At 42.2% G+C, this 22,835-nt stretch overlaps 1 protein-coding gene across 2 annotated transcripts in view; it reads left to right on the forward strand.

The window, feature by feature from the left end:
• Positions 1 to 22,835, forward strand: part of CHRNA4 (cholinergic receptor nicotinic alpha 4 subunit) — a 33,409-nt gene that overhangs the window by 6,976 nt on the left and 3,598 nt on the right. The window contains exons 3-6 of one of the 2 annotated variants that reach the window (XM_044985981.1): positions 1,157 to 1,201; positions 1,299 to 1,408; positions 14,303 to 15,683; positions 18,767 to 20,743. In XM_044985981.1, coding sequence (XP_044841916.1) covers positions 1,157 to 1,201; positions 1,299 to 1,408; positions 14,303 to 15,683; positions 18,767 to 18,790 — 1,560 coding nt within the window. In that variant the 3' untranslated portion in view covers positions 18,791 to 20,743. Of the gene's footprint in view, positions 1 to 1,156; positions 1,202 to 1,298; positions 1,409 to 14,302; positions 15,684 to 18,766; positions 20,744 to 22,835 lie in introns of those variants that run through there. The other variant, XM_044985980.1, reaches the window with a different exon arrangement.

Consider the following 22,835-nt stretch of genomic DNA (forward strand, 5'->3'; position numbering starts at 1 on the left):
TCATTTTTTATAAATGAGAGAAAGAGACAAGCAGGGGTTAGGAAAATATGAATTGTTTTCCAAAGAAGAACATTTTAAATTAAATGGCAATGATTGTGTGGGCAATCATTGCAGCTGAGAGAGATCCCCTAACTCAGGAAACGCATATAGTTTAGAAGTGAACAAACAGCTAGAAGAAAAACTTAAGAGTCTACACTTTCAGGGCAAAGTGTCAAGCTCTGAATACAGGTAAACCAACCCACCAGTTCTCACTACAAGACTATCTGAAAGCTACCAATTTGCTATAGGAATTTCTTTATGGTCTGTGATAGGTATGTGTGAAAAACTGTGTGCTCTGGAGGAATGAGGCAAGGGCTAGGGACCAGCGGGGCCTTGATTCTAATCTTAACCACCGGAGCTTCCTTCCCAGCACAGTACTCTAGTGTGTTCTCTCTAGAACACGCTTTGGAGAGGAGAGTTGCATGTTAGAGCTAAAGGCAGAGCGCCATCGATAATGGCCTTAAACTCAAGAAGGGCAAGTGCAGATCTGGCACCAAGCATCACTTCCAAGCAGTCAGAACAATGCAGGAAAGGAAGTGCCAGGGAACTGCCTATGGACATGTTCGAAGGTAAATCGTGCAGGGGACATATCCAGATACCCCCACCCAGCCCACGTCTGCAGCCATATTGGTACTGCCCTGCCAAGGGAGAAGTTGCAAGGGGTAAGCGATTGGTTCTCAATAGGACAGCTTCCCTGGAAGTCCATGTGAAGCTGTGCTCAGCAGGCCACTGGGGGAGGAGTGATGGACTAATGTAACAATCCTACCCTCATTGTGGTGGGGGCTGTGGATTCTTCTCCTGCCCTCCCCCCACCCCGGTGCTGATCTCATCTTGGCTGGGCCTTATAATGTCCTTCGAAACAAAAGTCTCCTTAGTACACACATTTCTAGGAAAATCTGTTAAACAAATCCAAGTTGGTCATCTGCCAAGACTGCCTAGTCTTAGCCTCAGCTGTTGGGTGGTATCAGACAGGTGCATTCTGTCCCATGCTAAACTCCAGGAACATCTGCTTTTTTTAGCTGAAAAATATGTTTTTTGCTGAGATTATTTCTGATTACAAAAACAGACTACAGTAAACATGCCTCTGCTTTCTGAACGTGTGGCTTTTTCTTTTCAGGATGAGAAGAATCAAATGATGACCACGAACATGTGGGTGAAGCAGGTGGGTGAGCCCAAAAGGTGTTTTCTTGTATTGTTTTCCATGTATATTTCAATTCTAACTCCTCCCAGTCCCTGGTAATGGATCTGTTTTCCCCCAGGAGTGGTATGACTACAAGTTGCGCTGGGATCCTCTGGAATATGAGAACGTTACATCCATCCGCATCCCTTCAGAACTCATTTGGAGGCCGGATATCGTTCTCTACAATAAGTGAGTCTGAGCTCCAGGAAGGCGACTGTGTTCCTTTAAAAATCTGCTCCACTCTCTGCTCTGGGGAGATTGTTGTAATTTTCTCTCTCTATTCTATTTGATACTATTCTGGTCTATCCAGGTTCTTATGCTACCATAATTGCTGTAGTATCTGAGCACCTTCAAGTCATACGCTGAGCAACATCATTGACATCTGTCACATTTGGTTTGTTCTCCCTCCCTTTCTCTCCTTTCCTCTCCCTAGGGGGAGAACTGTGCATGCAGTTTTGTTTGGGAAGGTTTTGTTTTTGTTTTAAAGGCACATCCTTTAAATATACTCGGATAATATTCTGGGAGAATGTCATATGTACCCTCTGTCCAAAATTGGCTGAAAAAGGACCCTAACACTCTCGGTTCTAACTGCTAATGGGTTATGGTCTTGGTTTCACTTGAGAACCTCTCCTTCCTGAGCAACAGTGCCATGTCCTCTAACTTATACCCAAGAGGTTCTCTGTAGAAAGTGCTAGAGGAAGGGACGAGTGTTTCCTGAGAAATTATTTGCAAACTTACCTACAGCTTCTTGGGCTGGGTACTGTTTAGGAATCATTATGCAGGTTCTGGGATTGTTCCAAGGAACCTCTAGTGTTGTTTGTAAATAAACTGTTGCAGCTGGATCTGCGTGTGTGAAATCAGGGTGTCATATGGACACATACGGCAGGAGAGGGTGGTTGCTTTCTTTACTTGACACCTTTGGACAGTAGTCGCCAAATTTGTTTCTCAGCGAGCCCTATGCAAGCTCAGTGTCAGGCTTTCCAGGGCTAGAATCCAAAGGAGGAGTAGCGAGGGCATTTTAGTTGAGAGAAGAGATATCAGCACAGTTCAAAAGTATCTTACATGGGTGATGGGAACATCGGAGTTTGACTTTCACACATTCCCGATTGCAAGGGAATGTTGGTCAACTCTACCAAAATAATTTACAAATATTTTTGTGACTAAAAACATTGAGTTTGTTTGGCTGTGAACTGTGAGATCCTGTTATGCATTGTTGGTGCCGATTCAAATGGCTGTCTGGTACTGATGACAATCCTCATGATTCCTAAAAGCATCACAAGTTTTAACATGACTTATTATTTCTCCAAAAAAATCACACAGGAAAGTGTGTCATCCAGGGTTGGATAGTCACTATTAATCATTCTCCTCTTCTAAAAGTTTCAGTGGCCCAATCAGGGATTAGAAACAATGCCGTGTGACTTGGCATAACGTAGGGCATAAAGGATGTGGTAAATTATACCAGCTGGAGCACATGGACCTAGCTCCTCACATCCTCTGCGTGCTCCCTATATATCTGAGGCAGGGGCACATCAGGGGTGGAATGAGACAGGGTGACCGATGCAGTGCTCTCTCCAGTTCTTTGTTGGTGGAGCAGTCCCTATGGGCTAATAGCACTGATTGGGTACACAGATTAGGCATGTAATCACACATTAACTTCTTAGACAACCTGTACATGTACAAAAGCACAGAAGAAGCAGCTGTGTTACAACCTGCAAAAAATGCTTTATGTGAAGCACAGAATCTTCTGTTCTTCCGAAGCTGGTTTAAACTGTGTTGTACCAATATAATAAAAAAAAACCCAGCAGGATCTTATTAAGAGGGATAAGGCAAAGATGCCACATTTATTGTAAATACCATAACAAAACAAAAGACAATGTTTTCCTACTTGTTTCCATTACTACTTATTCCTTATACACACACACACACACATATTCATCCACACAATCATTCATTCAGGTTCTGTATAGATGTTATAGTTACCAGCCTAGATGTTGTTCATGCCAAGTTACTGGCCAGGTACCTTGGTCATGAGGATGGAGCCGAGTCTGTGTCAGATGCATCTGATGCTCCTGGAGGTTGGTATCAGAACCATAGACTCAAAGTCCTCAGTCTTTAGAGTCCAGTTTTATAGGGATTTTTCCCTATGTTAGTTCATAGGAGTTGCCTCATTCTGCTGTTGCTAAATCAATCAGCAGATGGCTGGCTCCATTCTGTCAGATGCTTGTTTTTCCTTCCTTTGAGGTGTGGTGGGTCATCTGGTTGATCCCACTTGACACCTTCTTCAGCCAACACTGAATTCTTCAGACTGGTAACTCCCTAACCATTCAGTCACATACATTCTCTATCTTAATCACATCTATTTCACTGTTTCTTTACTTTTTGGGGTGTTACCAATTTATGTGAGACTCCCTGTCTTTTAACAATCAAAGATAAAGTGAGATGAAAACTTACAGAGGGTGGGGGTCTCTATTTATACACTATAACAGCTACTGTTTTGGCTTACTTAGAGTTAATTAATGTTTAACAAGTTTTATACAAAGTATTTCTTTGAGCAGGCTTCACACAGACACAGCTGGTGGCTTGCAGGTTAGAATCACAAATTTACTTTTAACATAAACCTTTAGTTATGAGGCATCAATTAACAATAAGTCATTTTTCATATAAACCATGTCTAATATAAACCTTCTTTAATATCCCTACAACTGGACTGCTTCTCCCTGGGTTCTTCCATTTTTGTCTTGACTGCTTTCATTGTAATGAAGTCACTTGTCATTGGCTGAGGTCTTAAAGGCTTAGCAAGGTCTCCGAACGTCTTCACTTATTGTACTTGCAATATCCAAGCTCTGGTTGTTGGAGGACACATAGCCTTGCGTGGCAATCCTGGCCGAATGTGCCCTTGGAACGGCAAATAGAAATGGCTTTTTAAACAGGGAACACTTTGTGACTGAGTTTTGACAATGGAACTGTCTTCATTTTCAATTAACAGTTGCATGGTTCCAGTTTGGTATGTTCTCTAAGAAATGGCTGAGGTAAATATAGGGTGTGCCGCTTTGCAGACTATTGAAACAATCTTTTCCATTCTCCACGAGCCTGATCCTGAACAGTGCTGAGCTTGCAGCTCTGGCTGAAATCATTGGGGGTGGTGTGTGCTCAGCACCTCTGAAGATTAGCCCTATGTAATTATTAATTCATGGGCACTTAGACCTTCTTATCCTAAAAGCAGGCACAAGCTAAACACTAATATATGATCAGTGGCTTAGACTGCAGCCCAGGAAAGGTGCGCATAATTTCCTGCAACTTCCACATGCACATGGGAGTCCCTGTTTCTACACCAATCAGACACAGAAAAATACAATATCCACGTTCAAATCTTTTTCAGGTAGCCCCTGAAAAAGCAGCAAACCCAGCTACAATGGAATGGGATTAGAGCCTGAAAATGTTAGCAATGGAATAAGAAATAATGAGCCTGCTTCTCCATTACGTTAAAGACCAATTTATGATTAATAAGAATGAATCATTGGAATTGCAGTCACACCAGTCATGGACCCCACTGTGGTAGGCACTGTACCGACACAGAGCAAGTAGACAGACTCTGCCCCAAAGAGTTCACAATCGAAGCGTAAGGCAAGAGACTACAGGAGGACACAACGAATGAACAGGAGGAATACAAAGAGAGCACTGCACATCAGCTGCCTGACCATGTGGGGTTTTTAAGGCTGAGAAGTTTCAAGAAGGGATTTGCAGGACCGTGAGCAGGCATGGAGGATGATTATAGGGATTTTTTCCCATGCTTTATCTCTTTCTGACAGTCTAAAGGGACCTTAAAGTAGGTGTCAATACTTTATGGCTAGTATAAGGTCCCTTTATACTGCCAGAGTGGTATAAAGGGGGTTTAGCGGAACTTTTAGCGGAAAAGGCCCAATAGTCCTATTTCAGTGTTTCACCATTTTAATGTGAATCATTTTGGAAGGCCCCACTGTGCTTACAAAAAGAGCTCTGATATTCTTCTTTTGGATGAGATGCTTGGGGTAGGGGGTGGGGAGGGGGACGCTTCTGGCTATGAGTCCACACAGAAGCCTTCCTTGTTTTTAACCTCTGGGAATAGATAGAAACGATACGATGGCAATTGATTTGAGATTTTCATCTTCAAGGAAGTCATACCCCTTGTTGTCAGTGATTCTCTTATCTGAGCTCATTATTGTCAAAAGCTTCAATTTATGCACTCTGGGGGCCCAAATTAAGTCGGTAAATTTGGCCAGTTTGGCCTGCAGAGTATATGTAGTTGTCAACATTCATAAGGAATCTAAAACCAAACTAATATCCTCGGAGGAAATTAATATGCGGTTGGATTTTGCAGGCTTGATGAGATAAGCTCTAAGACTCTAAATTCTCTCTACTGAATCTGACAAAGCATATGTAAAACAGAGGAACATGATTTCATAGTGAAAAGACAAAACCGCCTTTCCTTTATTTTCTTTCTCAAGAAGGCTAGATGTTCCATAACTGAGGTTTTAATGGTTGTGAAGGTAGCTTACCCAAGGCTCGATAAAGATGAGCAAATCATTTGTAGTGAATACATTTATTTGACATGTTTATTGTCCATGAACATTTTGCAATTTCCCTACATGTATTTGCTATTCAAATTATTTCTCAAACAGTTTCAGAGAATAATTCATGGGTTCTAATTTTCCACTGCTTTGCCACCATGTGTAGCAATTTGACCTATCATCAGTGACTATGAATGGAGAACTCTGAACACTAGCCTTACGTAGATCTGTCAAATCAATGGAGGACTATGCCCTTGGATCTGCAGATTGAGCAGTTCATTGAGAATATTTGATATTTGAAATTCAAGCTTTTCCAGATGGGTTTAATTGGACACATGATAGCATTTCTATTCTCTAATTAGATGAGTTTAACACTTGGAAAGGAAGTTTCTGGTATTAATATTTGCACTTAGGAGTTCAAAATTCACTCTCTGAATACTAATATTCACCTAAAGTTAGTTGTTTCTATAAAAAATTCCTGTCAGTTAAAAGCACTTGGTAAAATAGTCAGAGAAAATTAACACAAGGGACATGATGACATGTGAAATGAGTTCAAATATTTATTACAATGAATATTATCAGGAAATGTTTTGAAGAATTCATCCAGTTGTAATATAGATACAAAGGACTTCTGTACATAGTTATAAGATGATCTGGTAGATGGCTTAATATAAATCAATAGAAAGTAGATAGTTTCTTTTGAAAACTTTGTGGGGGTTTTTTTTAACTGATGAGGCCCATGCAATAAGACAGAGTTCCTGACTGACCTGAAGGACATTTGGAACAGAAATTATCTTCCCTAAAATGATTGGAAACACTCTGACTACTGGGGCAATATGGTATTTTTCCCCATAGGGTGACCAGACAGCAAATGTGAAAAATCGGGACGGGGGTGGAGGGTAATAGGAGCCTATATAAAAAAAAGACCCAAAAATCGGGACTGTCCCTATAAAAATCGGGATATCTGGTCACCCTATTTCCCCATATCATTGGCAGTTGAAGAATATCTCCGAATGACATAGTCTGTGTCTACCAGTCTGTCAAAGAAGCAGGTAGAAGATGCAGCCAGTTCATTATTTATTGGTCCTCAAATTGCTGAAATTGAGATAACAGGTAGAACAAAGAATAAAAAAGACTAAATCTTCACACAAATTAGACATGAAAATACATGCATATATATGTATCATCGGTGATTTAGATAATGGCATAGAGAATACACATAAAGTTTGTGGGTGATACCAAGCTGGAAAGGGTCGCAAGTGCTTTGGAGAATAGGATTAAAATTCAAAATGATCTGGACAAACTGGAGAAATGGTCTGAAGTAAATAGGATGAAATTCAATAGGGACAAATGCAAAGTACTCCAGTTAGGAAGGAACAATCAGTAGCACACATACAAAATGGGAAATGACTGCCTAGGAAGGAGCACTGCGGAAAGGGATCTGGGGGTCATAGTGGACCACAAGCTGAAGATGAGTCAACAGTTTAACACAGTTGCAAAAAAAGCGAACATCATTCTGAGATGCATTAGCAGGAGTGTTGTAAGCAAGACACAAGAAGTAATTCTTCAGCTCTACTCCATGCTGATTAGGCCTCAACTGGAGTTTTGTGTCCAGTTCTGGGCACCACATTTCAGGAAAGATGGGGGGAAATTGGAGGAAGTCCAGAGAAGAGCAACAAAAAATGATTAAAGGTCTAGAAAACATGACCTATGAGGGAAGACTGAAAAAATTGTGTTTGTTTAGTTTGGAAAAGAGAAGACTGAGAGGGGACATGATAACACAGTGTTTCTCAAACTGGGGTCGCTGCTTGTGTAGGGAAAGCCCCTGGCGGGCTGGACTGGTTTGTTTACCTGCCCCGTCCGCAGGTCCAGCCGATTGCAGCTCCCACTGGCCGCGGATCGCCGCTGCAGGCCAATGGGAGCTGCTGGAAGCGGCGCAGGCCAAGGGCCATACTGGCTGCCATTTCCAGCAGCTCCCATTGGCCCGGAGCAGCGAACCGCAGCCACTGGGAGCCGCGATCTATCTATATACGTAAGGAACTAATTTTCAGGCTTCTATAGCGCTGTTTAAATTAAAATAGTATATCAAATTAAAATAAATTTGTGCTTCATTTATATGCATTCTGAAAACATTTAGTCTGATGAGCTGATGTATATCTGAACTACAAGGAAAAGAGAAGCTGGCAAAAGGATCTTCATCAGCAGAGCTTTTTAATGAAGCACGGTTGATATTTGTCAGCAGAACAACACAGTTCTTGAATTTCAATTCAACTCACTTTATGATAAAGATGAAATGAAAAGTTTAGAGGACACTCTGAAGTGAAGTTAAATCTAGAAATTAAATCTTGAAGGAGTATAGAACAATGAGGAGGTGTTTACAGAGGACAACTGCTGTAACAAGCCACAAGTCTCTTCTGCCAATATTGATATAGGATTTGATAGAAGAAAGTAAGACTTCGGGGTGTTATTACTGACAGATATTTAGGCCTTTCTGGCCTGAACAATTAAGAGATCTTGACTACATTATTTGTCTTGAAAATACTCTTGTTTTGATACTAGTCAGTATTTCTGGAGGATTTTTACCTGTCTGGTTATAAAACTATATTGCAGCTTAATTGTCTTCACTGAACGAAACAATAATATGGTTGTAATCTGAGACATGACTATATACAAATGGCACCTTCTTACTGAACATGTTTGTCTCCGAATGTGTAGTCAGAGTCAGATCTGCTAACTTGATTATGAGTCTAAGCTAAAATCCACTGAAGCCAATGCAATAGCATCAGACCCCAATTAGCCTTACACAGTCAAGACAGCTGTAGGGAAAAGGAGCTGGGTTCAGTTCCAGTTAGCGACTCCTCAGCTGAATTGTTAACTAAATTCCAACTGCAGGAACAAACTCTGCTCTTCCTTGCACACATGAAATCCCACTGAGAGCAGAATTAGGTCTTGCAGCCCTTTTGTTGCTGGTGATAATGAGTGAACCAGAACAGAACCTGCTTGACTTTTGGCTCCAAGGCTGAGTTTGCAAGGTAGGCAGTTAAAAATGATCTTTCTTTCTCTGTGTCGAAAAAAACAGAAACAGTGTAGAAATAATTGAGAGATGATATCTATAGAACCAAACAGTGCTACTCTTACAGAGACAAGGTGGGGGACTATCGAACTTCCATAGAGCTCTTCTTCAAGACCTGAAGAAGATCCCTGTCCAAGTTCAAAAGCTTGTCTCCCTTGTCAACAGAAATTGGTCCACTAAAAGATATCTCGCCCATCTTGTCTCTTTGATATCCTGGGACCAACATGGCGGCCACAACATTGCAAACTACTTCTCCGAAGTCACTTCTCAAGATGGAATCAAACTCTAGTAACAAAAAGGTCTGAAAATAATTAGTCTATAATATGTAGACTGGTAAACTGCTCCTAAGAGATGGTGTCTGAAAGAAACCCCATGGCTTTACGTAACTCTGAGGAGGGAATTGTAGATGAGCAAATATTATTATTCTCAGATGTATTTTTAATAAAGACTATGGGCCAGAACTTCAGCTGGGGTAAATTAGCGTTGCTCCATTGAAGTTGATTTCCCCTGGCCGAGTATCTGGCCAATTTTTTTCTGTTCGGTGTCCTCCCCTCTGCATTCACCAACATAATGCTCAGCCCAGTATCCAGTGAGAGAATTTGGTGCTTTTACTCTGTTATGAAGAAATTAAGGCAGGGATCAGAGGAACAGAGAAATAAAGCAATGTCCTCTTGTCTCTTCCCCTCTCTGTCCTTCCTCCCCAGCTTCTGGAAGGTTTGGAGGCTTGGGTCAGTTAGGGTGACCAGACAGCAAATGTGAAAAATCGAGACCGGGGGTGGGGAGTAATAGGAGCCTATATAAGAAAAAGACCCCAAAATCGAGACTTTCCCTATAAAATCGGAATATCTGGTCAGCCTAGGATCAGTTAGGAGAAGCATGTTAGAGTCTTGGGACTTGCTATAACTTCTTTGGTAGCAGTGAGGTGTCCAGAGGACTCCAAGCTGCTTTCTCCTCCCCTGTGGGCTATGCTGCTCCTCCTCCTCAGAGGCAAGAGAGGTAGGCTGGAGAACCTCCTGGTAGAGGTAGCCGTCTTGGCGTTAGGGCTCTAGCCACCTACTCTGCTCCATCGCGACTGCCTCTTAAACGTGATGCTGCTCTTGGGCTTCCTCTTGAACGGCACCCCGGTGTGCAAGCAGCAGAGATATTCAGGATGCCTCCCTCCTTCCCCTGGGACCCATAATCTTCATTAGGGTGAAAGCATTTGCATGCTCTTCTCTCCAATGTTTCAGGGTCTAAATTTCCACCCAGTCCTCCCTAAAACGCAGTGAGGCATAACATTCTTCATTGCACAAACTCAACTGTGAGCTGCCCGAGGCGTTGGATCCTAATGGACCATAAGGTTTGCCTTTCCATGTCAGGCCATCTAGCCTGGTAACCTGGCTCTGGTATTAACTAAACCAGATACTGCAATAATGTACCTAGCCAATTGAATGATGCTGTACATGGGAGGGACCATTATTAGCATAATCACTCGGCTGTGATGTGAGTCCAATTATAAATGTACTGTTCTATTAATGAATGATTTACTCATTCCTCAGAGATCTCATTAAATGCTGAATGAGATTCCAGTTTCTTATCAAAGTTTAAAGGACAACAACAACAACAGTAGTGTGAATTGAAGTGTCACACACAGTGAATGTTTCATTGCTCAGTCTGCTTTTACAGGAAGGTAAAATCAGACAGAAAGATTTGTTCTAGTCAGGAAACTGGAAGGAAAATGCCCAGGCAAAGAGCAGCATTCAAGTCATTGAATATCAAGATTGCATTTTTCAATCAGAATAGACTAAAATGCAATAGTGCCATTGCCTGATTTCATTAATCTTTTGGGAGGTATTGAACTGAAGGTAGAATGGCATGGAAAAAAATCTTTTTTGTCAAAAACAAACAAAAAAAAAACTTGAAAATTTTTAAACAAAACCCAAAAAACTTAGTTTTGGGCCAAATACTGAACATTTAGGGTTATGGCCAAAAAATTTAGTGGTCGGGGATTTATATTTTCAATAGGGTTGTCAAGCAATGAAAAAAATTAACCACACGATTAATCGCACTGTTAGAACACCATTTATTTCAATATTTTGGGATGTTTTCTACATTTTCAAATATCTTGATTTCAATTACAACACAGGATACAAAGTGTACAGTGCTCACTTGATATTTATTTTTAATTGCAAGTTTTGCACTGTAAAAAGTAAAAGAAATAGTATTTTTAATTCACTTAGTACAAGTACTGTAGTGCAATATCTTTATCATGAAAGTTGAACTTACAAATGTAGAATTATGTACAAAAAAACTGCATTCAACAATAAAAATGTAAAATTTTAGACCCTGCTTCTTGTTCAGGCAGTTGTTCAGACAAACAAATATGTTTGCATTTACAGGAGATAATGCTGCCCGCTTTTTGTTTGCAATGTCACCTGAAAGTGAGAACAGGCATTCGCATGGCACTGTTGTAGCAGGCGTCCCAAATTATTTACGTGACAGTTGCGCTAAAGATTTATATGTCCCTTCATGCTTCAACGACCATTCCATGTTGATGACGGGTTCTGCTTGATAACAATCCAAAGCTGTATGGACAGACACGTTCATTTTCATTATCTGAGTCAGCTGACACCAGCAGAAGGTTGGTTTTCTTTTTTGATGGTTCGGGTTCTGTAGTTTCTGCATTGGAGTGTTTGTCTTTTAAGACTTCTAAAAGCATGCTCCACACCTCGATTCAGATTCTTAAATCTTGGGTCGAGTGCTGTAGTTATCTTTAAAAATCTCACATTGGTACCTTCTTTGAGTTTTGTCAAATCTGCGGTGAAAGTGTTCTTAAAATGAACAACATGTGCTGGGTCATCACCAGAGACTGCTATAACATGAAATACATGGCAGAATGCAGGTAAAACAGAGCAGGGGACATACAATGCCTCCCCAAGGAGTTCAGTCACAAATTTAATTAACGCATTATTTTTTTTAACGAGCATCGTCAGCATGGAAGCATGTCCTCTAGAATGGTGGCCAAAGCATGAAGGGGCATATGAATGTTTAGCATATCTGGCACATAAATACGTTGTTATGCCAGCTACAAAAGTGCCATGCAAATGCCTGTTCTCACTTTCTGGTGACATTGTAAGTAAGAAGCGGGGAGCATTATGTCCCATAAATGTAAACAACCTTGTTTGTCTTAGCAATTGGCTGAACAAGAAGTAGGACTCAGTGGCCGTGTAGGCTATGAAGTTTTACATTGTTTTGGTTTTGAGTGCAGTTATGTAACAAAAAAAATCTATATTTGTAAATTGCACTTTCGTGACAAAGAGATTGCACTACACTACTTGTATGAAGTGAATTGAAAAATAGTTTGATTTCAGTTACAACATAGAATAGAATATATATGAAAATGTAGAAAAACATCCAAAATATTTAATAAATTTCAATTGGTATTCTATTGTTTAACAGTGCGATTCTATTGTTTAAAACTGCAATTAATTGGGATTAATTTTTAAATGGTGATTAAATTTTTGGGGTTTATTGCGATCAGGCTTGGGCACTGGTATATCTTCATGTGATGCAAACCAGTGGCAAGCAACGGAGCTAATAAAACAAACAAAAAAACCGAGAGGAGAAATCTTCTGCTAAAAACTGGAACTACATTATTAAATCTGGTATAGAGCGAAACCAGTTTTTCTCCAGCCAACATGTCCCCAGCTGGAGCTGATCCAGGATAGGGATCCCTCAGTCCTGCTCTATTGCTTCAGTGCTCAGATGAGATGTGACAGCAGTGGCACAATAGGCTAGTGTGCAGGGATTAGATCTTTTGTTTATCTTTAGGAGAGAGAGAGAGAGAGAGAGAAGTGACCCAGGGAAGACTCTTTGGGGCTCATTTCTGACTGCCTGGGTGCAGCTGGAATTATTAGTGTGACAGGGATGGTGAATCTGAAATGCTTGGACAATTTAAGAAATGGTTTGACCCACATCTTTGTAAGCCCATCCCCGCCAAGGAAACAGGGCTCTCAAACTAAACTCTGCAGGAGTCACGGCATTGAGATGAGCAGCGACAACCCATGCTGCAGTGCCTGTCTGCAGCACACTACATTCTGCCACAGGAGGAAAGAAAATGTTGGTGAAAAGGTAACTTTTTAAATAACCATTGCCACTGGGATCCGCAATCGGTCAAATCTGCGGACGCGGCAGGTAAACAAACTGTCCCAGCCCGCCAGGGGCTTTCCCTGCACAAGTGACCGAACAAGTTTGGGAACCACTGGATTAGTTCATCACAAACTTTGTTGTGTTGTTAGTAGAGATGGTCCCAGACCAACTTCTCAGGTCCAAACAACCACAGACATGGTGGAATTTTGGATCTGGAGCCTGTTCTGAATTGCTCAGCTCTGGCCTGTTTCCAGTAGTTATTTTGTAGGGTCAACTGTGATCCAAAGAAAATTCAAGACTGACCAAAACACACTAAACCAGAAATACAACAATATTGCAAATTATGCAAAGTCTAAATGGGGACATTGCCCCAGTTACCTTGACGTGACAAGCATTTATATTTTATAGCAACTTAATATGTTAACTTCATTCCATAGTAATTATGGATTTCCCATTGTCGCCTGGAGACACTCCCTGGTTGCTTTTAAGCTTGGTGTATAAGGAAATTGGAATCCTGCAAAAACCCAACAATTGCCACATAACAATAGCATATTGAACAATGGTTCTTTATTGCAGCTATCTGAAGTTGAAGCCTACAGGTGTCAGTGTTAGCTGAGCAAAGGAAGCTGTAGCCTATGTGTAGAACTCAGTGACTGGGGAATCAAGAGTTTGGTTTCTATTACTAATAGGATATTCTCCCTAGGTTTCCATATAGCAACCGTCACAATTAATCCCATTCTGCGTAGTGTGCAGCCATGCCAACGGATGGCATGATGCTACTAGCACTGTAGGATTTACAAGCAACCTACAAAGCTCAAGCCTGGTCAGGAGGTAGATGGAAGAGCATCAAGGAAAATCTAGGTACAGCAGGAGGTGTTGTTACTGACTAAAAAGTGGGTACTGTTCTCTGTGTCTGGTATGAACCAATGCCACAGCTGTGCTAGTGGGCACTTGGCTGCTGGAAGGATTCTTTCTTGGATGAGCTGTAAAGCTTAAACCCTGGTCAGTTCTGAATTTAAGTGCTTGATTTGTATAAGGTGAGGCCTGACGTTTGCCTGCCTAAGCTGGCACCTGCAAATCAAACATTTTTGTATGCAAATAGGTTTCATAACCCACTTGCTTTACTACACATACCCAATTTTCATGCACCATTATAGCTCTCGTATGTGCCAATGCAAAAAAAAAAAGTGTCTTGGAATTCACTAAATATCCCCTTGCACATTTGGCAAGAGTTAGGGAGTTAACGGCATCCCAGAAATTTTGAAAGCGTGAGCCATATTTTGCAAGGTCTGTGAACTAATTTTAAATTTCCTTTTTATCTTATTTTCCCCTTAGTGCAGATGGGGACTTTGCAGTCACCCACCTGACCAAAGCCCACCTTTTTTATGATGGAAGAATCAAGTGGATGCCCCCTGCTATCTACAAAAGCTCCTGTAGCATCGATGTCACCTTCTTCCCCTTTGACCAGCAAAACTGCACCATGAAGTTTGGCTCCTGGACCTATGACAAAGCCAAGATAGACTTAGTGAGCATGCACAGCCATGTGGACCAATTGGACTACTGGGAGAGTGGAGAATGGGTCATCATCGATGCTGTGGGCAATTACAATATCAAGAAATACGAGTGCTGTGCAGAGATCTACCCTGATATCACCTACTTCTTTATTATCAGGAGGCTGCCTTTGTTCTACACAATTAATCTGATCATCCCCTGCCTCCTTATCTCCTTCCTGACTGTCTTAGTCTTCTACCTGCCTTCGGAGTGTGGTGAGAAGATCACCCTTTGTATCTCAGTGCTGCTGTCACTGACCGTGTTCCTGCTGCTCATTACGGAGATCATCCCTTCCACCTCCTTGGTCATCCCCTTGATTGGAGAGTATCTGCTTTTCACCATGATATTTGTCACCTTGTCCATCATCATCACTGTCTTTGTGCTCAACGTGCACCACCGCTCCCCCCGCACCCACACCATGCCCGACTGGGTGAAGCGAATCTTTCTCGATGTTGTCCCACGCCTCCTCTTCATGCAACGGCCCTCGGTGGTGAAGGACTCTTGCAAGAAGCTGATTGAGTCCATGCACAAAATAGCCTCCTCTCCGCAGCTTTGGTCCGAGACCGAAGTGGAGCCTAAGTTTACAACCTCCTCTTCAGACAGCCCTCAGAGCAAAGAACCGTCACCCGCCTCTTCCTTCTGTGCCCATCTTGAGGAGCAAGTCAAACCCCAGACTGTCGGCAAGTCACCTTCTCTCCAATACTCTGTGCTACACCAAGAGCCAGCACAGGCTAGCTGCTCCTCCCTGCAGCCCCCCTGCCATCCGCTGAGTGACACCCAGTCCACGTCCATCTCCAAGAGCAGATCATTAAGCGTCCAGCAGATGTACAGCCCAAATAAAGTAGAGGATGGGAGCATCCGCTGCAGATCCAGGAGCATCCAGTACTGCTATCTGCAAGAGGAGTCCTCTCAGACCAACGGCCAGACCAATGTCTCTCCAGCATCTCAGCGGTACCATCTGAATGAAAAGCAGCCCCAAAGCAAACCCTCCCAGTGTAAATGCAAGTGTAAAAAGAATGTGGCAACCAGCTCTTCGGAGCAAGGAACCAAAACTCTCAGCACCAAAGAGCAACACGTTTTGCTGATGTCCCCTGCCTTGAAGCTGGCAGTGGAGGGGGTCCATTACATCGCAGACCACTTGAGAGCCGAGGATGCGGATTTCTCAGTAAGTACAATTGGCTGCCTGCCACCCGTTGTGATTGTCAGACAAAACAACTCATGTAACTAGAACTGGCTGAAAAGCAGGTCAAACAATCCCTTCCACCCCTTTGTAATGTCCACATTTTTATGGAAAACTTTTTCAAATTTTGAAACATATCAACCAGCTTTAGTTATACCCTTGGGATCCAGCCAATGAGCATTGAGGGCCTGCCGTGTCTTGCAGGGTTGGGGCTCGGGTTAGTAGTGCTTCCCTGTTGCTGCTGCCTATTTCATGATTGACCCGTACAGGAGACGATTGTAGCTTATTGTTGAGAACCACGTCTGTCATTCCTCTTTTAACCTTGGCAGCCACCACGTAGCTTTCAACAGATTGGCTTTGTTTAGGAATGCACTGTGCTATTCCTCTGGCACTGGGTCTTGTTAAAATAACCATTGTTTCTAAGCTTAGCATACTGCAGCTCAGAGTTGTAGCTTCACTTGCCTATAAATAAGAGATCTGGACACCATTTTATAATGATACAGCAAAGAACCAGAACACTGAGTGAAAGCAAATCATACTGGACGGAACTCAGCTGAGCTCTACACACCTGACCTATGGTCCTGCAAGTTGTTAAACACCTCCCATGAGAGGATGAGCGCTGTAAGTGGAGGTTTGATAGGAGAATTATAAAATCATGACTAGTGTGGAGAAAGTGAATAGGGAAGTGTTATTTACTCCTTCACATAACACAAGATCTAGGAGGTCGCCTGATGAAATAAATAGGTGGTAGGTTCAGAACATACATAAGATAGTACTTCTTCATACAAAACACAGTCACTTATGGAATTCATTGCCAGAGGATGTTGTAAGGGTCAAAAGTATAACTGGATTGAGAAGAGAATTGGATAAGTTCATGGAGAATAGGTCCATCAATGACTATTAGCCAAGATGGTCAGGGACACAACCTCATGTTCTGGTGTCCCTAAACCTTGGACTGCCAGAAACTGGGACTGGACCACAGGGGATGGATCACTTGAAACTGACCTGTTCTGTTCATGCCCTGTGAAATATCAGGCACCGGCCACTGTCAGAAGGCAAACAACTGGGTTAGATGGACCATTGTTCTGACCCTCTATGGCTGTGTAAATCCCATTGACTTCAGTGGGAGCTGAAGGTGCTCAGCACCTCAAAGGAACAGGTCCCAGCTGTTGCAGAACATAATAACCCATGATCTGGGAAGGGAAAGCGTGTACCACTGCAAGCATCAGATAAAAAGCAAAAAGGAGAACTCAAAGGCAGTCTCTGCTGCTCATTTGTTGGGAACTTGACCACATTTTACTTTGCAGCTAAGCCTCTGTTAGACAGGGAGTTATCACCCTCTGTCATCTAGTAAGTGTTGACTCTGGATAATCTGGAAAAGTGAAGCACCACAGTAGTTCATTGATATGGCAGCCAGGTAATACTGTGAGGTTAGGAGTTTCTCTGATTCTCCACTGTCCTGAACCTGGGGTAATTATTTACATCCATGTAAACTTAGTGCAAAGCAATTGTAAAGACCAGCATTGGTAGCATTTTACATCTACTCTCCGTACATGGCAAATGGCAAGGGAGTAGGGAATGCAAACCCTACTCTTTCACTGGTGGAGATGTGGGTTCAAATCCTAGCTAAAGCCACAAGAGAAATATGATGTGTCCCATAATTTCCTTATTCACATAATAGAATTTGGGAACAATTCCGCAGGGAAGACCACCAACTACCGCCCCCGGTAAGATCAGAACTGGAATAGCATGGTTAGGCCAGGCCAGGTCTGAGGTGGGAAGCTTAGCCAGAGCCTGCACAACCTATGGTTGTGTCAAGCCATTATTTGTAGCAACCTCTCGTGTGCATGAATACTACATTCACTCCCATCTATTGTAGTTCTTTCACCGGGTTGATGGCAATGGAATATGATGGGTAAGATCACCTGAAAAAATCACTTGCTATAACTAGAAGCAGAAAATTCATCCATTGGTAGAAAAAAGCTACTGGAGTTGATCAGCTGTAGCAAACATACATTTAAGGCTACACTTTTGATGTTAATGTCTAAAGGTTTATATTCAATGCAACATGCGGTGCTTTTGTACATTAATCTCCATTAACCCTTTTGGATTGTAAGCTCCCTGGGGTAATGATTGGCTTTATATTTGTCTCCTGTACAGTGCTGAGCACAGAGTTACATAAATGACAGAACCAGAATCCTAATAATAAATAAATGTTGCTACCTCTGGTATTTACATGTCCTCTTACCCCTTGCCCACATTACCATAGTATCTGGCGCCTCACAGTCTTTAAGGTCCTCAGAGATATTTAGGTGCCTAAATCCCATTGAGTTAAATGGGAAGGAAGAACCTAAATACTCCTGAGGATCTGAGCCAGAAAGACTCAGAGCTGCCTATATGGTGCCTTAGTCCACCTCAGCTGGGGTGTAAATTCTAATGCGCACCACCGTGTTGCACACTAAGTGGTCCATGTGGGCTCTGCTGGAACACACTAAAAGTTCCCTAGTGCGTATTAACAGGATATCGTTGAAACAGGACCACACTAACATCCATGCACTTAGAACTTTTAGTGTGTACCAGCAGGTTCCGCACGGGCCAGTTAATGCATGACACTGTGGTGTCATCACACTGGAATTCACACCCCAACTATTGCAGACTAAGGCATCGTGTAGCTCTAAGTGACTTGCCAAAGGTCACCTAGGAAGTCCCTGGTGAAGCAGGGACACCAACCCAGGGCTCCCAAGTCCTTGGCTAGTGCCCTAATCACTGGACCATCCCTCTTCTCTTCTGGGCCACAGCTGTGCCACAGTGAGTTAAAACTACATGAGTCAAATCCTGTTTTTATGTATTCCAATATGAATCAGAAGTATTTCCACTGACATCAATAGAATTTGGCCCATATAGTTCCAATGATTTAATAAAAGAGACATAATTCCCCACTTTTTACCAAAACAACGGTACCTTCCATTTCATGTAAATCTCTTTATAAGCTTGTCAGTATAAGTATAGTATTGAATAAGTGATTATATTGGATCCCTCGTAATCCATCCTTTTCATTTGCATTATAGACAGTGTGTGATGAAAACCACTAGTGCGTGCCTTCTCCTCTGATGCCATGTGACACTTTCCCCTTGTGAAATGGTCCGATATCTTCAGGGGAGAGCTGCCCTCATCATGACTGTCAATGTACAAGAGAAAAGAACAGCTTTGTCTTCTGTAAATGAACATTCCACCACATCAGTCTAATGGGTTAGCGGTTAAAAAATATCCAGCATGAGAACTCAAACAAATCGGAAAACTATGACCCTAGGGACCACTGATCCTTTAGCTTTCCCTGGGAATAGATGCCAAATCTACTATGTTAAGTTGCTTTATTTTTTTCCTCTATTCCCTGCTACATAAATAAGCGTGTTTCACTAGAGTTTAGCACCATAGTGACTCTTGCAATTCCCTCAGAAAATAGAAGAGAAGGGACTAGTGGAGAAGACCTGTACCCCTGTGTTTTTGTAAGGTTGAGTAGCTGAGCCATCGCCACTGACTTTCTGCACTTCCCCAATAGATTTTGTGGTTTGCTCTTGTTCTGAATCCAGACAGGAAATAGCAGAAAGAGATATTACAAATGTGAACTGAAGATTCATTCTTGGGAGTACAGCTGATGGAAACATGAGGATTCTATAGGACCGTCCAATATTTCAGTGTTTACTTTCATCCTGACTTGGGATGAAAAAATCAAAAGCACTGAAATTTGTCATGAAATTAACTTTCCAAAACATTGCACCAGCTGCCCCAAGCCTATCTACTTCAGAGACACTGCACCTATGCTTGAGTATTTTTAGAGACCTGCACAGCATTGCAATGGAGAAAGAGTTTCTCTTTAAACTCTCGACTGTTATTTGTTTAGTATCATTGCCACAAGGGACATATTTCTAAATTAAAAGTAAATCGTTCATTTAATTAAGTGTTCGAATCAAAAGAAAAATGGGAAAGCAGGAAGCAGCAGTCTGTTACAAAACGTGTCTGCATGCAAATCCAGGCACAGAGTCACACTTAGGGAAATGACTGAAAATTGAATACCTCCAGTATATAATAGAAATGCCATCAGATTTCTTACAAACTGTGATGAGGAAGAGAAGCTGTATGTCAAACCTGAGCTAGAATAACCAGATTGCCTTTTCATTACCACCTATGCATTAACAGCATGGTCTGGAAACACAGACACTCATGTTATCACAGTGATACCCATTTCTGCTTGAGAAATACACTATTTCCTCTGAACAAATGAAGGTTTTACCAGTAATTAGTATCCCAAAATGGTGCGCTGCTGGTAGCCTGCATTACTTGCTCTTTGCCTACTATTTAGGATACTTGTTTCAGGAACAAACATTTGAAGTGTCTTGGAAGGTAGCATTATATTGTGACAGGAAAACCATCCTCTGCATTATAGTAAAATAAAAACGGTTAGGCGAAGAGCCTTCATGTTCAAACCACCAGATCTTTCCATTGGCTGAAGATTCTAATACTGTTCCTATTCTTTGGAAATGATAGGTTGGTTTGTGCAACATGGAATAGTTAATGGTCCAGTCCATTTAAATATTCAGAACCTTCCCCCCCAACCCCAATAAATGTATACGATTGCTTTAAAGAACATAAAGGCTAGGGAGGTGAATTTTCAGTTGGAAATGAGTGAATAATTTGTAACCAAAAGTGTATTCAACACATTTCGCACCTTCTTCTGTCCATAAAGGCCATGATCCACCAAGGTAATTAAACTCATCATGAATAACTCTACCCACGAGTATTCCCACTGAAGTCAATGGGAACACTCAGATGCTTATAATCAGGTACCTAGCTGAGTCAGGGCTACATTGTCTGCAGAAACCCTTCTTTTTCTCAAAATGTATTCAGAATGTAGAATCACTTGTCCATTAAAGTCTCCAGTAGTTCTTGCCCTACAGGTTCCTCACAGCTCTTAATTGTAAGGATTCAATACACTAAATTTGAGCTGTTCTGAGTGACTTGTACGTCCCATGGTATTGTTTGTGTTCCTGAATCCAAGAGTGTCTGCAGTCAATGGCCCATCTGCCAGGTAGAGATCCCTGGAGCACATCAACATTCCAGCCATCCCTCTTCCTCACACCAATCCCATATGCCAGGGGTTGAATGGAGCTGGCCTAGTAACTGGCTAGATAGGTTCACCTGTGAACTCCCTCTTACCTGGAGGGAGTCTCAGATGGGGAGATCTAGCTACTTTATATCCCCCAATCCTGTCCCTCAACCTTGGGAGAGCCTCTTAAATCTAGGTAAAATCCAGATCAAGTGACATCTGTATGCAAGTTGCTGGTGATGTCTCTATAGATTGCACTGCATGGGAATTGCTGTATAGAGGGCAGGCTGAAGGGGAATTTCAGTCAGAGGGAAAGACTATAGCACAGTTAAAAACATCTAATTTCCCTTTCTTCCTGTTCTTTTTTTGTCTCCTCTCATCCTTTCTGTCTGTGGTGCTGAATGCCAATTGACCATATTTGATGCAAATCCATTTTCCAGAAGAGCCGAGTATTCAGTGAAGATACAATCAAATTTAGAAGCAAATTTCAATTAGGCTGCTTACAACTCCCTCATGTTTCCTTTCCTGGAACAAATCACGCACCTAACGCTTTACTAGCACAACTACATAAAGCTCATTTTTACCTTGGATGCTGAAATATTTGCTAAAAGTAATTTTCCAATTGTGCATTGGATGGTGAAGTTCAAAATCTGTGCTTTGCTGGTTACATACCTAAGACATAGAATCATGGACTCATAGAATCTCAGGGTTGGAAGGGACCTCAGGAGGTATCTAGTCCAACCCCCTGCTCAAAGCAGGACCAAGCCCCAACTACATCATCCCAGCCAGGGCTTTGTCAAGCCTGACCTTAAAAACCTCTAAGGAAGGAGATTCCACCACCTCCCTAGGTAACCCATTCCAGTGCTTCACCACCCTCCTAGTGAAAAAGTTTTTCTTAATATCCAACCTAAAATTGTGATTTTAAAATCTAAAATCAAATTATGAAACAAAAACAATCCCCCAGAACTTCTCTAGCTCTCCCACATAGGACAAATGTTGAATATCAAACTATGAGCATCACAATTCAATTCAGAGTCCAACATTGGCTGTCATCAAATAATGAATAAATCAGAGAATCTCATGAGTTGCTTGTGGACAACTGATGAACGGTGGGGGAGGGAAATGAAATTCATAGTCTAAATTATCATCCTGCTCCCAAACTCAGTGGGAATTTTGCCCTGGCTTCCAATAGTTGCAGGATCAAGACTTACTCACTCAATTTTGTATTTGAAAGTGATTCTGAGCATTAAACAGCCATCATACCACCATTAAGAGCTCAATGCAAGGTGCTGAGCAGTTTGGCCCCAGTCCAACAAAGCATTTAAGCACATTTAGCTTAAATCATATGACTCCTGCCATTGGAGTGGATGGGACAGCTCCCATACTTAAGAGGTTTTGCTGAATCAGAGCCAGTGCGCTCAATACCTGGCAGGACTGAGCCCCAAATGGGCCTGTTTAATGGCAGGGACGAGGCCGGTGAGGAGTAGCTACTGCTATATTGACACCCACTCACCCACTGACGAGTAGGAAGGATATAATTAGTTGAAACCATTCCTCTGATCAACAATCTGTACCAAATTCAGTTGTGGTGCTTCGCCCTTTTACTTCTGCATCCTTCTCTCTTACATATCACCGGCATGTCATTTTAAACAGACCTCCCACAGCAGTGGGTCAAGCATACCAGCCAGTCATGTTCATTTGTCAGCATAGTGTACGAGGTACTTGTCTGGTGGATGGACTGGGCACATGCACAGTAGGAGAGTTATATAGCTTTAGAGGCCCCATCTCCGCTCAGTAATCATTGCTTCATGAGGTTACATTCTGTAATCTGCCTCTAGTCAGGTTAGGAGCGTAGCAATGGGTGGGCCTGGGTGGGCCATGACCCAGCCACCTAGCCTCCAGGCCCACCCAAATCTGAGAGGGGTTTAGTGCTGCTACGTTGGCCCGGAGCATCACTCAGGCACCTGAAATCCAGGACGGAGCTATGCGCCTGCCCTTCAGAAAATTACGCTCCAGCAGCTCTGCCCTGCCAT

The sequence above is a fragment of the Mauremys mutica genome, chromosome 13 (genome assembly GCF_020497125.1).
Source record: "Mauremys mutica isolate MM-2020 ecotype Southern chromosome 13, ASM2049712v1, whole genome shotgun sequence".
Lineage (NCBI taxonomy): Eukaryota > Metazoa > Chordata > Testudines > Geoemydidae > Mauremys > Mauremys mutica.